Raw genomic sequence first — 16,808 nt, 5'->3', positions numbered from 1 at the left:
TTTATTTCAACAAAGTAACTGTAATCCAATTCCCACTCACTGAAACAGTAACTGTAACTGAATACAGTTACTCATCATTTGTACTCTGATTACGTAACTTTGGTACATGTAATCTGTTACTCCTCAACACTCCGGTACCGAAATACACTACAAAATACCTTTTAATTCAGGTCGTCAGGTCTGTACCTACGAGAGCTGCGGAGTCTGTTACATTTACTTGTACTTCCCATTTATTTATTTTACAACTGCAAAGTTTTACTCTGTATTTTTTGGACTATAAGTCTAAGTTCAGACTGCAGGGTTTAACGCTCAATTCAGATTTTTTTGTGAAATCCGATGTTTTTTCGAGGTCGTTCACATTTCCAGTTAAATGTGACTTGTATGTGACTCCAGTGTGAACATTAAACGGCCCAAAAGTGTCCCACATGTGACACTGGAGACACGACGACGTCAACCGCAGCGAGCGTCTCTGTGTTTACAGAAGTTGTCCAAACATGGACGCAGCATCGAGCACCTGGAGATTTTAAAGTTCCTCTCGTACCGGAGCCAGAACATGAACAACTTACTTGTTTTAAGGAGGAGATTGAGAAGGAGAAGGACGAGGTTTTTGGTCGTGGTGTTTTGTGGTGAGTGGTGATGTGCTTCACTTCAGTCACACAGAGTTCATTAACAATTTTCTCCTACTTCAGTGCAGAATAGTGACGTTTGTGTCTTGTTGATAACGTGTAGGTGGATGAATGCACTTTGACCGTTCACACTGAAGTCACATGTTAAAGATCAGATATGTATCAGTTTCAGGAGCACAGATCCAAGTGTCCTGGGTCACATTTGAAAAAATCAGATCTGTGTCGTTCAGACTGACATTAAAAGATCAGATACAGGAAAATAGGGGCCAAAAAATCGGATTTGGGTGACTTCAGGCTGCAGTCTGAACGCAGACTTAGGCCCGCCTCCTGTAGCCCAGCGTACATTCTACATACAATATTTCACATTGGGAAAATTCTAGTGAAGGTGTATGGAGTAAAAACACAGAGGAGCACTTCCTGTATCACCACATGGCATCACAAGGTGGAAAAGAGTGTTTTTATTCTGTTTGAGGGAAGAACTCATCCTAAAATGTGCAGGGTTTGTGCGTTAAACCCGCGTGAATGAAACAAAACACAACTCCCGGTCTGTTCGTGACGAGGAAACATTAGAACACAGATCATAAAACTGCGTAATACGTTACTTTTCTACTGGAGTAACATTATTTTGGAGTAACAGTTCATATGTGCTCTACCCCCTCAATCTGCAGCTTTAGTTGTTTTTGGCGTTTGTCTGAGTTTGGCCCAAAATGCGAGCGATTTGAAACTGTTTTATCTGGACTCTTTGTGGACACAACAAACCCAGCATTTGGTCTGTAAACGGCAGATTACGCGCTGGGAAAAGTTCAGTCCGCACCTGTGAATTTGATGCATTTTCGCTCAGGAGTTTGGATCATTCACGGCGTTAGAACAAAAGATGCGTTTTGAAGAGATGGACGCGCCGTTTTCCTTTTAGTTTTTAAATTCAAAGCTGCCGTTTTGGATTTGAAGTGTGTTTTTTTTTTTTTTTTTTTTTTTTTTTTACATGATGGAAAAAGTGGAAATCATGGAAACATTGTAGATTCCCTGTGGTTTAAAGCTATTTTCTGATCTGTTCTAATGTTTTCTCGTCACAAACAGACCTGGAGTTGTGTTTTGTTTCACTCTTAAGTTCTTCTCAAACACGCTGTTCCGTTTTGTGATGTCACAGGAAGTGCTCCGTTGTGTTTTTAAACTCCGAACACCTTCGCTAGAATCATTTGGATGATTGACGCGTCAGTTTTTTTACAAAGGTCTATACTGACTTGTAATATTCCAGAGTTGCCAGCTGATTAAAAATACAAACATTACATGGAACGTACAAAGAAATGTAGTTTATCATGCACATTACCTGTAAGTGTCATGCAAAATGTTCACTTTATCTTTACTAGTTTTTCATAATATCGTTGTATGAGAAAAATGCAAAAGGGGAAACACTTTCAGGAGTAAACCACATGACACATATTAAACTTATATAAAGATTTGCTACAAAGACAGTGGTAAATTCTTTTTTTTTTTTTTTTATTTCCAGTTTTTTTCCATATGGGGTGAAGCGCGTATCGAGGTTTTTATCGGTGACGTACGCGGTGACGTTCGAAGTGTCGTGAACTGAAGTGGTTTGAGGATTTGAGGTAAAGGCCAATGAAACACAACAGATTCCCCCAAAACATTTTGTGGTTTTGCGGTTATTGCAAGTTTGGTACATTCTATTTGGGCCAGTAAGAAAAAATAATATTTTATCCTGTTTGGGAACATTTTGAGCTGATTTCTTGTTCGAGAATTTTGTGTTATCAGTAGAGCCCGACCGATATGGATTTTGTTGTTGCCGATATGATACCGATATAATGGGAGTCGGAGCTGCCGATATAATCACTGATATATTTAGTGATGGATAAATTCACTGTAAATCTTGAATTATTTAAAAAAAAACTTAGGTTTGGCTCTGGTGGTTTTTAAACTGGGTTTATTTAGGCAACATTTATTATTATTTTGCCTTTTTACATGATATGTCCCAGGTCTAAAGCAGGTCTACACCAGAACTGAACCAGGACTGAAAAAGGACTAAACCAGGACTAAAACAGATCTAAACCATGTGTAAAACAGGACTAAACCAGAACTGAACCAGGACTGAGTGTCGGGACTCGGTCTCTATCTCTCTCCGTCTCTCGACCTCAAGATTAGTCCTGGTTTATTTATTTTATGCTGAATATATTTATGCACGTTTTTGTTTTACCCTATGCACACACAGATTTTTGATAGTTTCGTTTTCAGCCGCTGCCGCTGTCAAACTCCCACGAGTCTGTACGAGACGTGAAGAGAAAAAAAGTGAGAGAAAGAGAAAACACGGCTCCCAATAAGGATCAGGCTCCCGTCGTTCGCTTCAAAGAGCCGAATCTAAGAGCCGCTTCGTTCACGACCGACCATCACTACTAGCGAGTAAAGAAACTACCACTATTAGTCTTTAGGTGTAAATGCTGCGTGTCACGGTAATTAATTATATGCACAAGTATCATAATTCACACGTCTGTTCACAGCTCATTTACATCAGTGCAGGTCCAGTAACAAATATACGACCAATATAATCACTTTACAATAGACCAATAGAAAACAGATAATCACAAACCAATCAGAACGAACCAAAACCAGCTTCAAAGTCGACATATTTCCAACACTCAGCCTCACACAGGCTCCTCCCACATCACAAGTCTGAACTAATAAATGTCCTTTTAATCCAGACTCAAACCGATTGTCCGTAAAAAGAAAATAATCTCAGTGTTTGGATCTGAGTCTGAGTGTAAACAAACACACGTGACTCTGTGGTGTGTTCAGGGACAGTACGACACACACAGACAAATGACTCCGCAGATAAATACTGATGCAGAGTCACATATTTGGACATTTATCTGTCTGTAAATTGGATTAAATGAACAGAATGTAGAGAGTCTAAGATTTATAACGCGGTATAACATGCCCACGTGAAATATCGGCCCATATCAGCAAACATATCTCTAACTTTTCTCATGTTGGACATTTTTCTGATGAGGGTGTCACGGTCAACAGTCAAAACGATCGTCCTTTAAGAGCGTTTGGAAAGAGACAAGTCTTCATTTGTGCTGCTCTGGTGGGAGGGGCCACGTACAGAGACGCTGGAGACGCTGCTGTGATAAACACCACAGAAAATTAACAAGATTTTAATAGAAAATATCATTCAAATATTTTAGTAGAAAATCAGCCGAGGGCCAGATTAAAGGTCTTGGAGGGCCGGATCTGGCCCCCGGGCCTGTATGTTTGACACCTGGGATTTAAAGTATTAATCATGATACAATATAAGATTATCAACATTGCTTTGTGTTTTGTTCAAACTGTATGTAAACATGAAAACATCAGCTGACTCATTAAGATAATGAACCAGGAGAAACAAGGAGTAATGTAAACATCATGAGGTTAACACAGAACTCAGGGGAACTGCTAGAGGCTCTACCACCGGGAGAGTGAAGTCTGTGTGTCAGTGGAAGCTTGTCAGTCATGAGACATGTGAACAATAGGTACTGTATTCAGTAGTGATGGGCATTCGATGAAATTTTCTTAATCGATCGTCGGAAGAATTAACGATCGATTATCGATTAATCATTAATGTTTTTATATTAAAATGATCATCATTATTATTACTATCTGCACTAATCTGCATAAATAAATTCAACTTTACGACATATAAACATAACGACTCTAGATCCACATCAGCTGTTTGACATTATAATGTGTTTAATTCAGTTTTGTTCAAATCTCACAGAAACAAAACTTAAAACCACATCACTAATTTACATAAACTAAGTGAAGATAAAACTCCAGCTCTTGTGTCGCTGATGTGGTTCAATTTTCTGTTGGATTAAAAGACATGACTCAGGTGAATACAGGTCAGTGTGACCAGATTTGTGTTTGTCAAAACCAGGACAGCGTACGGGGGGAGGGGGGCGGGGCCTCGTCATCCACATTGAGCGACTCTCACCTGGAAAAACTTTTTCCCACTGGACACAGAAACATATGTGCTGCTTTATCCACTGTGCACATGGACTCACACTTGTCCCAACGCAACGGAAAGTGTGGAATTTCTTGTACAAATCCTCGTTAAATCCACATTTGTGCTTCGGTTCGTTACAGACTGACCCACTGTTTGTGTCTCGCTCCTTCTGATGCAGAGACACATGTACACACCTGTTTGGTCACGACACACACAGCAACATACATTCAGTTTGTCGATTAAAATGAACGTAATCGATGAAATTCTTAATGATCAATTATCGATTAATCGATTAATCATGCCCATCCCTAGTATTCAGTGTAACCTATTGTGTGATAACTGTGAGCTCTACGATAAAAGGGCTTAGACAGGCAGCTCTCTCCTACTCCCTGCACAAGTAAAACCAACCACTGTGTCTCCGTGTTCTTTAATGATTGAGGTCGGGGTAAATTCCCTGACATTTCTCCTAATAAGGTTTACAGCAGATTTCTCCAACCTGTAGCTCTCCACCCCAGGCCAAGTATCTCGTCAAGCCAATTCAGAATCTGCCTGTATTGTCCTGAATAAGTCAAATTTGATAAAATAAAAGTCTATTACCATTGCACATGTGTCATTTTCATACCTAAGTTTGTACACTAATGGATAATGGTTTATGTTTTATCTAACTGTACTTCATTTAAGGCTCGCTGTGGCTCTTACATATGCTCAATTTCTTATGACTGCTAAAACAAGTAGGTTTGTAAAAGGAGTTCAACACAAAAAAAAAAAAAAATAAAATCTGAAACCACCCTCCAGAGTGGAAAAGCTGAATATGCTCCACCGTCGTGTTTCCATCTACGCTGCCCAAGATGCAAAACTCTGGTCAGATCTGCTCAGGTCGCGTACGCGTTCACGTCACAAACATACAGAACGCAGAAACCCGGCATCCGTACCCAGTCTAATTCCACACACTTTTGCGTCACCGTATGCGCGCAGATTTCCTCCCGAAAACACTCGAACCCCAATCCCTCGCTCGACCTCGGTTACGAATTTAAAAAGTCAACGCCGAAGCGAAAAGCACCAACTGTTCGCCAAGAAACACCTTCCACTGCAAAGAGACCAAGACGTGATGTTGCTGTAAAACCACAAGAACAAGAAAGTGCAGCTCAGTCTGTTTGTCTTCTGCTCCTCTACATTAACAAACGGGATTTTGCTTTGTTGTCGCTCCACATACAAAATGTTTATCACGCCGGTAAATTGGATTCAAATGCAACACAAGTACTCAGGCAAACAAAGTTATTTAAATAACAGAAGGTGTCCTATAACAGGAAATGTTATTAATGACAACTCAGACTGGAAATATAAGATATTAAATGTGAACAAAAATATCTTCCAAGACTGGGAATACACTAGTAAAAAACACACTGGGAGGAAACTCAGGAACTGGGACAACGAACAGGGAAACTCAGAATTGCAGAAGTCACAAACAGATCAGATTCAGGGAATACAGGGTTTTCAGATTTTGGGTTTTCAGGAGCTTGAATGTCTGTCTTAAGCGGTCGACAATCTGGCAAAGATGAGGGAGAAGAGGGAGTAGATATAGACTGGGCCTGGGCTGATTACAGAATGAGGAGCAGCTGTAGGGAAAGGAGGGAGGTGGCAAAAGGAGGACCGGAACAGACTCAGAAATGGAACTGGACTGGGGGAAAAAGTAAACAAAAAGGCAGAACTGTGACAATGTTCTCTGTAAACTCAGGATGATTTAGTCAGTCAAATGTTTCCTTTTCGGTTCTTCCTGTGGATCAATCCTGCCCGTCGCCTTCACCTTTCACTATTTTTCAATTCCGTTGGGAAACAGTTTGAACAGAGGTTTGCACTTTTGTATTTATGGAGTTTGCAAACAAATTTCTCTCGCCGTTTTCCGCTGTTAGAACAAACAACAACCACAACAATTACGACGTCCGAATCACAAAACTAAAACATGACAATATCAGAACCAGAAACAAAAGTGAAATGGTTCAAAAGACTTGAAAAGATCGACTTTGACAACAGACACATCCCACTGGGAAAACAAACACGGAGGTTTGATGCTCACTTTTTCGGAGGATCTTTCTCAGTCTGCATTGCGCGATGACCTGAAGTCTGGAATTCGGGATGCATGTATTCTGCTCCTGTTACCCATAATGCACTGTGACTACTTCCTGGGGCTTTCAGAATAAGACGCAAGTAAACCAAAACTAAAGTACAGTGATTATTTTTTAGCAAAATGGCAGTTTTAGCATGAAATAATAACAGATTAATTATGACATATTTATGACAAAATGATTATGAACCTGAAATAACGTAAACACCACGTGTCCCAGTTTGTGTCCAGTCTGATCCCTGCCGACAGTGAAGAGAGGCAAACACTGTCAGTTCAGTAAAATACAGAAAAGCTGTTTAAAAAAAAAGAGCAAAACACAAAGAAAATGTGACTGTACTGACTCACGTTCGTCAAGAATGGGCCGAGTGCAGAACAGTTTTCCTTAATAACACACTGATTGACTGATTGACTGATTGATTGATTAATTTTTGTTTCGTGTTTGTGTCAAGAGAGAAACAATAATCATATACACTACATACACATTGTAAACAACAGAACAGCACATTTCTCGAAAAGGAGGGCAGAAGAAAAACTTATATGAACCCACCCCTGTTCATGACATAGTTTCAAAATGTATGTGGTTGCTTCTGTACATTGATCACGGAACTTAACAAATATTTACTTATAGCAAAAATAAACTAGAAAAGCAGTCAGAGAGCGCAGACCTCCGCCAAGGACTACCAACATTTTTTATATAAATTGCGAATAAAATCAGTCTTCTGGATCAGATCCGGATCAGCCTTTGGAATATGAAAGAGGATCCCATTGTCCATCCCTGAGTCAAATTTCATGGGGTTTGGTCAATAATTAACCCAGATATTGAGAAACTAAATTTTTGGCCCCATTTAACACAATGTTAACTAAAATTTCAAAGTGATCCAGAATCCAGGATTTCTTCCGGATCAGCCCCAAAATGAAATCAGTTCTTCCTTTTCACATTTCCAACAAATCCTGAAAATTTCATCAAAATCGCTCCATAACTTTTTGAGTTATGTTGCTAACAGACAAACAAACAAACAAACAAAACAAACAAACAAACAAACAAACAAACGCCGCAAAAAAAACATAAACCTCCTTGGCGGAGGTAATTACATATTATGCAAACAAAATATAATTTTAACCCCAAAACGTTTTCTTTTTTTTTTTTCCTCACTCCTCACTCACTTCACTATTTTATTATTACCAATGATATCGGGAGAACTGACTCCGATTTATCAACTACAGTCCCTGACAAAAGTCTTGTCTCTTATCCATTTTGTAGAAACAAAAGTTTATAACCTGACTTTAAATTAATCGATTGGTTTTAGAAATGTCTCATATGAAGCTAAAACCCTCCCAAATTATGCTCAATAAACTAAAATAAATGTGCTTCACTGAAGAAAGATTGATCATTTAATGAACACAGAAAGGTCAGATTTTGGCAAGACAAAAGTCTTGTCGTCTTGTCATATGATGCACCCAATCCTAGATTACAGCCTCACCTGTGATCAGTTACTGATCAATCAATTAGTGTTTGTGTATAAAAAGAACCCAGCAGAACCAGACCTTCACATCAACTGCAACTTGACCTCTGACAACATGCCTAAGATCCACCCTGAGACCAAAGCGTTAATTATCAAGAGGCTGAAGACCAGATCCACTGCTGAGGTGGTGACACCTTCAATGTGTCTCAGCGTCAAGTACAAAGAAGAAGAAAAAGATCTGAAATGACTGGAGATGTTTTTGACAAGCCCAGGTCCAGCAGACGCCGCAAGACAACTGCTCTGGAGGACCGTTTGTTGATTCAAAAATCCAAGGCCCCTTTTCCACTGCAGCAGACTCCACCAGGCCTGGTCACCTCAAGTCCCTGTGTCAACCACAACAGTTTGTAGAATTCTGTCTGGAAATGGCCTCCATGGTCGAATCAGTGCACAGAAACCAGCACTAAACAAAAGGCAATTAAAAAACCATGTGGCATTTGCCAAGGCCCACAGCCTGATAAAAGGATGGACACTGGAAAAGTGGCAGAAGGTGGATTTCTCAGATGAATCCTCGGTTGAATTACATCACAGCCGCCGCAGATATTGCAGGAGACCAACTGGAGCCACATGGATCCAAGATTCACCCAGAAAACAGTTAAGTTTGGTGGTGGAAAAATCCTGGTCTGTGGTTCCATCCAGTCTGGGGGTGTGTGAGACATTTGCAGGGTGGAAGGCAAATATCAATAACCTAAAATATCAAGAAGTATTAGCTCCTCTTACATTCCCAACCAATAAAAGGGTCAAATTTTGCAGCAGGATGGTGCTTCATCACATACTTCTATCTCTACATCAAAGTTTGTCAAGGTGAAGAAGATCAAGGTGAAGAAGATCAAGGTGCTCCAGGACTGGAGCCCAGTCACCAGACATGAACATCACTGAGCAGGTCTGGGGTAGAATGAAAGAGGAAACATGGAGGCAAAACCAAAGAATCTTGATGAACTCTGGGAGGCTGTAAGACGCTTTCTTTGTTATTCCTGATGACTTCATCAACAAATTGTATGAATCATTGTGGAACCACATGGATGTGTCCTTCAAGCTCATGGAGTCATACAAGATATTAAATCTGGATCTCACAGCACCACTACTTCATTCACTGACGTTATGCAACATATTTTTGTATTTGAAGTAAATTATTTGTTCAATTTTCTGTAGGCGACAAAACTTTTGTCTTGCCAAAATCTGACCTTTCTGTGTTCATTAAATGATCAATCTTTCTTCAGTGAAGCACATTTATTTTAGTTTATTGAGCATAATTTGGGAGGGTTTTAGCTTCATATGAGACATTTCTAAAACCAATCGATTCATTTAAAGTCAGGTTATAAACTTTTGTTTCTACAAAATGGATAAGAGACAAGACTTTTGTCAGGGACTGTACAACATTCAATACACTGATTAAATACGACATTTAAGGTTTGTAGATGTAAAGAGACGGATAATCAGTGTTGGGGAGTAACAGATTACATGTACCGGAGTAATCAGAGTACAAATGATGAGTAACTGTATTCAGTTACAGTTACTGTTTCAGTGAGTGGGAATTGGATTACAGTTACTTTGTTGAAGTAAATGGATTACATGGTGGTATGTTCCTGTTTTCACATTTTGGACTATATCCCTTTTTTAATTTTTTTATATTTTGATAATTCCACTCATTGCCAGAAACAGAATCACAAAGTCACACAATGGACGAGGTCATTAATAATCATCGTTGATAATCTGATTCTGCATAATTTTGAGTTAAAAACATCAAATATTACCAGTGTTGGGAAGGTGACTTTTAAAACATATTCCCCTACAGATTACAGATTACACACACCAAAATGTAGTTTGTAACATAATCCATTAAATTACTTAAAGTGAGTAATGTAATCTGATTACTTTGGATTACTTGATTTGCTGTAGAGAAACAAAGACGAGGAAATCTTCACATAAGATGTTTTGTCTGATAAAAGAAAATAAAAAGTCCAGACTTTACTGAACCAAATTAAAAATATTATTGATAGAAGAAGTTTAGTTTTGTTAAATCCTGGTTTAGACCTGGTTTTAGACCTGGTTTAGACCTGGTTTTAGACCTGGTTTATACCTGGTTTAGACTGGTTTTAGACTTGGTTTTAGACCTGGTTTTTGGTTTTAGACTGGTTTTAGGACCTGGTTTAGACCTGGTTTAGACTTGGTTTTAGACCTGGTTTAGACCTGGTTTTTAGACCTGGTTTTAGACCTGGTTTAGTTCCTGGTTTAGACCTGGTTTTAGACCTGGTTTTAGACCTGGTTTAGACCTGGTTTAGACCTGGTTTAGGTTTTAGACCTGGTTTAGACCTTTTAGACCGGCAATGAGTGGAATTACCGAGAAAAAAAAAGAAAAAAAAAAAGAAAAAAAAAGGGATATAGTCCAAAATGTGAAAACAGTAAAATCCCTCTGTGTAATCCATTTATTTCAACAAAGTAACTGTAATCCAATTCCCACTCACTGAAACAGTAACTGTAACTGAATACAGTTACTCATCATTTGTACTCTGATTACATAACTCCAGTACATGTAATCTGTTACTCCCTGACACTGATTATTACAGATTTTTACTGTTTGTACTGAAAGTGTTTTTATTTTATGTTTTAATAAACAGTGTGACACTAACAGTAGGTGAACATAACTGAAGGCAGCAGTGTCTCAAATAAAAATAATTTCTCTATCAATAATAGTTTTAATCTGGTTAAGTAAAGACTGGACTTTTTATTTTCTTTTAGCACATAAAACATCTTATGTTAATATTTCCTCGTCTTTGCTTTTCTACAACAAACAAAAGTCTGTTCATTTAGACTTGGGACTCAACAGACAATTTGAAGACAACAAATATGAATTTTCAGGATGTGTTTGTTACATTCATGTCGTTTTAAAAAAGCATCACAATATCAAGTAATCCAAAGTAATCAGATTACTTTTAAACCAGGTCTAAACCAGGACTAAACCAGGACTAAAGCAGGACTAAACCAGGTCTAAACCAGGACTAAACCAGGACTAAACCAGGTCTAAACCAGGACTTAAACCAGGACTAAACCAGGTCTTAAACAGGATTTAACAGGACTAAATCCTGCTGCGTGGACCATGTCTCCTTCTCTTCTATCAATAATATTTTTTATCAGTAGTTAAGTAAAGAACTGGACTTTTTAATCATCTTTTAGCAGATTTATGTGAAGATCCTTTCCCAAACACTGATAATAAAGAGTCATTCAAACATGAAACAAAACACAACTCCAGGTCTGTTTTTGACGAGGAAACGACGACTTGAAAGAAAGAGAGAGGAGAAAGAGAAGAGAGAGAGGAGAAAAAGAAGAGAGAGAGAGAGAGAGAGAGAGAGAGAGAGAGAGAGAGAGAGAGAGAGAAGGAGAGAGAGAGAGAGAGAGAGAGAGAGAGAGAGAGAAAGAGAGAGAGAGAGAGAGAGAGAGAGAGAGAGAAGAGAGAGAGAGAGAGAGAGAGAGAGAGAAGAGAGAGAGAGAGAGAGAGAAAGAGAGAGAGAGAGAGAGAGAGAGAGAGAGAGGAGAGAGAGAGAGAGAGAGAGAGAGAGAGAGAGAGAGAGAGAGAAGAGAGAGGAGAGAGAGAGAGAGAAGAGAGAGAGAGAGAGAGAGAGAGAGAGAGAGAGGAGAGAAGAGAGAGAGAGAGAGAGAGAGAGAGAGAGAGAGAGAGAGAGAGAGAGAGAGAGAAGAGAGAGAGAGAGAGGAGAGAGAGGAGAAAAAGGAGAGAGGAGAGAGAGAGAGAGAGAGAGAGAGAGAGAGAGAGGAGAAAGAGAGAGAGCAGAGAGAGAGAGAGAGAGAGAGAGAGAGAAGAGAGAGAGACAGAGCTCAGATCTGTGGAGCAGCGACCTCACTCACTCCAATCCACCAATGTACTTTTTTTTGTTTTTTTTTGTTTTGTTTTTCCAATAACAACTCCAGTATTTGGATAAAATCGGGATAGTTACATTTAATGCTTTACTGTGGAACGTTCCGGGCCAATCAGTCGTCAAACATCTCCATAGTGACGAGCAGATGTCAGGGAAAAGTTCCACGGTGCTCCTTTAAATAGCTTCTGGAGGATTATTCAGTCTGAGTTTTCTGAGCACTTCTGTTCCGAACGCACCGAATTTTCTCTTTTGCATAAACGTTTTTTCTTTCATTCTTTCAGTAGATTCGTCTTTTTTGATGAAATTGTCTACTTTTATTTTCTGTCATTTAATAAAGAAGTTTCTGTTTAAAAAAAATCTTACTCCTACACCGTCACTGAAGCGAAGGCCCTGACTATTACTGAAACAACACTGCCCCCTGGTGGAGGAAACGAACCAATCAGCTTCATTTTCATCATGACATTTTTCTTTTTAGAACTCAAGTAAAAGTAAAGAGTCAGGGTTAAAACTGTGCTTAATTACAAGTACAAGTCATGCTGCCGAAACTGTAAAAAGTGCAAAAGGAAAATATTACGTTCAGAAGTTCACGCTGGGAGTACTTTTGAACAGATTTTATAAACGTACAAGTAAAAGTACGTGGACAAAAAAATGGTGAGTTAAGTTTAATTCAATATTTCTGACCCCTGATAAATGCAATTTTATTAAGGATTAAATGTTGGTTAATTTAAAGTTTTGATCTTATTTAAAAACTGTACTAAAAGTCCCCAACAGGATTAGAGACACTTCCTACTTCACAACTGACAGTGTTGGGGAGTAACAGATTACATGTACCGGAGTAATCAGAGTACAAATGATGAGTAACTGTATTCAGTTACAGTTACTGTTTCAGTGAGTGGGAATTGGACAGTTACAGTTGTTGAAGTAAATGGATTACACAGAGGGATTTTACTGTTTTCACATAAAATCCCCTTTTTAATTTCTTTTCTAAATTTTTCTAATCCGGACTAAACCAGACTAAACCAGGACTAAACCTAAAAGGTCTAAACCAGGTCTAAACCAGGTCTAAACCAGGTCTAAACCAGGTCCTAAACTAGGTCTAAACAGGTCTAAACCAGTCTAAACCAGGTCTAAACCAGGTCTAAACCAGGACTAAAACCAGATAAAGGTCTCTAAACCAGGTCTAAAACCAGGACTAAAACCAGGTAAAACTAAACCAGGACTAAACCAGGACTAAACCAGGTCTAAACCAGTCTAACCAGGTCTAAACCAGGACTAAAACCAGGATAAACTAAAAACCAGGACTAAACCAGGTCTAAAAGGTCTAAAACCAGGACTAAACCAGGACTAAACCAGGACTAAAACCAGGTCTAAAACCAGGTCTAAACCAGGTCTAAACCAGGTCCAGGACTAAACCAGGACTAAAACCAGGTCTAAACTAAAACCAGGTCTAAACCAGGTCTAAAACCAGGACTAAACCAGTAAACTAAACCAGGACTAAAACCAGGACTAAAACCAGGAGGTCTAAAACCAGGTCTAAACCAGGTCTAAACCAGGTCTAAACCAGGACTAAAACTAGGACTAAACCAGGAGTAAAACCAGGTCTAAACCAGGTCTAAAACCAGATAAACTAAACCAGGAAACCAGTAAACCAGGAAAAACCAGTGCCAGGTCTAAAACCAGGTCTAAAACTAGGTCTAAACTAGGACTAAAACTAGGACTAAACCAGGAGTAAAACCAGGTCTAAACCAGGTCTAAACTAGGTCTAAACCAGGACTAAAACTAGGACTAAACCAGGAGTAAAACCAGGTCTAAACCAGATCTAAACCCAGGTCCAAACCAGTGCTAAACCAGGTCTAAACTAGGTCTAAACTAGGTCTAAACCAGGACTAAAACCAGGACTAAACCAGGACTAAACCAGGTCTAAACCAGGTCTAAACCAGATCTAAACCCAGGTCCAAACCAGTGCTAAACCAGGTCTAAACTAGATCTAAACCAGGACTAAAACCAGGACTAGACCAGGTCTTAAACAGGATTTAACAGGACTAAATCCTGCTGCGTGGACCATGTCTCCTTCTCTTCTATCAATAATATTTTTTATAAGTAGTTAAGTAAAAACTGGACTTTTTTATCATCTTTTAGCAGATTTATGTGAAGATCCTGGTCTTTGCTGCTCAAAGACTTGCTACAGCAAATCAAGTAATCCAAAGTATTCAGATTACTTTACTCACTTGAAGTAATTTAATGGATTACGTTACAAACTACATTTTGGTGTGTGTAATCTGTAATCTGTAGGGGAATACATGTTTAAAAGTCACCTTCCCGACACTGGCAACTGATCATGGTGTTTGGTTTTTGTTGAGAAAAACACTGTAACTGTTTCTACTGTCGCAGGCTTCAGCTGGCTCCTCCTCTGGCTGACCAGCTCCCCAGCTTTGGAAAATATCCTTTCACAGGGAACAGATGACGCTGGAATGCACAGATACTTACAGCGTGGGATATAAAGTCTTTCACGCCACCCGGTACTTCAGCGGATCCTCTGCTCTTGTCAGAATTTGTTCTTTCAAATATCTACAACACAGACAGTAGGACAACAACAACACCAACAGTAATTCACATGCACACCTCTGGATGTCCACTGCAGCGCTGGCAGATGCTGGTGCGGTGCTGAGACTCTACAGAGTTGTCCAGTAAAGCCCACAAGTTGTCATTTTGTTCACCAGCACTGGCAGATGTTGTTGCAGTCTCCAGTGGCACATCTTCTTCTGGCCCATCAATAAGAGCCTTTCTTTGGTTAGTAAAGTCAGTCTGTTTAAATCAAGGGTGTTCACACTTTTTCAGCATGCGAGCTACTTACAAAATGACCAAGTCAAAATGATCGACCTAATACAAAGCCAAACAAACTGCACTGAAACACTCTGTGCCCCTTTTTTGGACCCTCCCCCACAGTTTGAGAACCTCTTCTTTAAGAGAACTTCCTCTGGCACTTTACACAAAACTGTGAAAAAAGTGAAGGAAGATTTTTAAACCTGTTTTTTAAAGTTCCAAACTGGAGTTGCATTCTTTTCTGGTTTTGCAGTGATATTTACCAGCCGCTGCACGTTTACCAAACCAAAGATCCAGGCCGTCAGATCCAGGCTGTCTGACAAATAATGGCAAGTGACACCAAGGTCCATGCTGACTGATGTCCACATGTCACAGTCACTCTAACAGCTGACGTCTGCTTATTTTCTGCCAAGGCCTTCTCTTTGGTTACAGTGTACTTTGCTTCCTCCGTTGCATTTACAGTTTTTCATCTTGGACTGGAGGATGATGGGTCCAGGATTTTAATAACATTTTTAAACCCTTCATCCTCAACGGTAGAAAAAGTTTGACCATCTTTAACTATCACATCCACTAAGGCCTCATCCAGCATCTGTTTTCTGGACACTGTGTGGGAGAAAGGTTACTGTATGAATATGATACACAACATCTACAGTAAATAGACACACATACATATATACAGTATATATACATATATATTTAGCTTATATATTTAGCTTACTCTCAGAATGTCCAGTGTTGACAGGGTCACTGGTTTGCTCAGTATGATTGTTATTATGTCTGGCACGCAAGTGTCTCAGCATAGATGACGTGTTGTTGTAAGACAACTCACCGCACCTACAAGCAATTGTAACTTTGAGACCCACTTAAAAATTAAAAATACAAATCAAACATAGGAACATAAAATGTATGCCATAAATTGCATTAAACCTTATTTGGTTGTATGAGATCAAAATGATCCCAAACTTCAGAACGCTGTTTATTGGTGTTACTTATCATGAAACTTGCCAAAATACTCACTCTCCAAATCTCTATCTAATCACAACCCCATTTTGAAGCATAATGATGCATCTTAAATCGCTGAAGTGGTGTTTTGATACAAGCTCTGACACAGCGTTTTGAATCACTCCGCTTCAGGAAGAGTGACACAAGCTCCGAAGCCTCGGTAGCATTTGCCCATCACTAATTTGTTTTCATAATGTCAAAATGACAAATTTTTAATGACAAAAATGTGTGAAAGTCCTCGTACTTTTAGAGTGAATGAACGCAGTGTGTTGCTGAAGTTTGGGGCCTCAAAAAAGGGGAGGAGGAAACGGTACAATTCGCCTTCAAAATAAGAACTCTCAAACTCACAACTACTCAAATAAACCCACAATTTATATTATATTAACTCCTAAATATATACTATTAATGCCAAAAAACTTTTCGTGTTAAGTAGTTTCACATCTTCACAATGCGCTGCCAAAAATGAAAACAAACGCTTTTAATTTGACAAACCGGAAGTTGTTTCTGTGTTGTTTTATTTCTTTCACCTCAAACGTAACAGCAAAATATTTTCAGTTTTGGCCAGTACCAGACCCTCCGCGGCGTTTTTAATCCATGGTACGTTGATTTTAACCCCGTTTTATAATATAAAGACAGTTGATTTTCGCTCATTATCCGTATTCTAGTTCACGATTTGGGGTAAAATAGCGGAATTGTAACGTGGCTTTTGCTGCAGGTTTACGTCTGTGGAAGCTACTTAGCTCCTACATGTCGCAAAATATTGGTGCGTTTACACATCTACAGGCGTTTTACAACAATTTCACACAATTATAACGTGAAGAAAGTTATCTATTTAAAAAATAAATAAAT

At 39.1% G+C, this 16,808-nt stretch overlaps 2 protein-coding genes across 3 annotated transcripts in view; one reads left to right on the top strand and one right to left on the bottom strand.

Moving 5' to 3' along the window:
• Positions 1–15,307, bottom strand: part of LOC110171238 (histone deacetylase 3) — a 52,408-nt gene extending 37,101 nt beyond the window's left edge. Inside the window, exons 1-3 of the mRNA XM_055159575.1 lie at positions 15,239–15,307; positions 14,757–14,939; positions 14,622–14,702 (exon numbers count right to left, since the gene is read on the bottom strand). Coding sequence (XP_055015550.1) covers positions 14,622–14,702; positions 14,757–14,939; positions 15,239–15,307 — 333 coding nt within the window. The remainder of the gene's footprint in view (positions 1–14,621; positions 14,703–14,756; positions 14,940–15,238) is intronic.
• Positions 15,308–16,467: 1,160 nt separating this feature from the next.
• Positions 16,468–16,808, top strand: part of LOC110172537 (centrosome and spindle pole-associated protein 1) — a 45,236-nt gene continuing 44,895 nt past the window's right edge. For both annotated transcript variants that reach the window (XR_008632949.1, XM_055159212.1), the window contains exon 1: positions 16,468–16,556. The gene's annotated coding sequence lies outside the window, so the exon portion shown is untranslated. The remainder of the gene's footprint in view (positions 16,557–16,808) is intronic.

This window comes from Boleophthalmus pectinirostris, unplaced genomic scaffold (genome assembly GCF_026225935.1).
Source record: "Boleophthalmus pectinirostris isolate CB_2022bp ecotype Guang Dong unplaced genomic scaffold, ASM2622593v1 HiC_scaffold_23, whole genome shotgun sequence".
NCBI classification, from domain to species: domain Eukaryota; kingdom Metazoa; phylum Chordata; class Actinopteri; order Gobiiformes; family Gobiidae; genus Boleophthalmus; species Boleophthalmus pectinirostris.
Note: the sequence above shows the minus strand (reverse complement) of the source record. Positions and strands in the feature narration are given on the sequence as shown.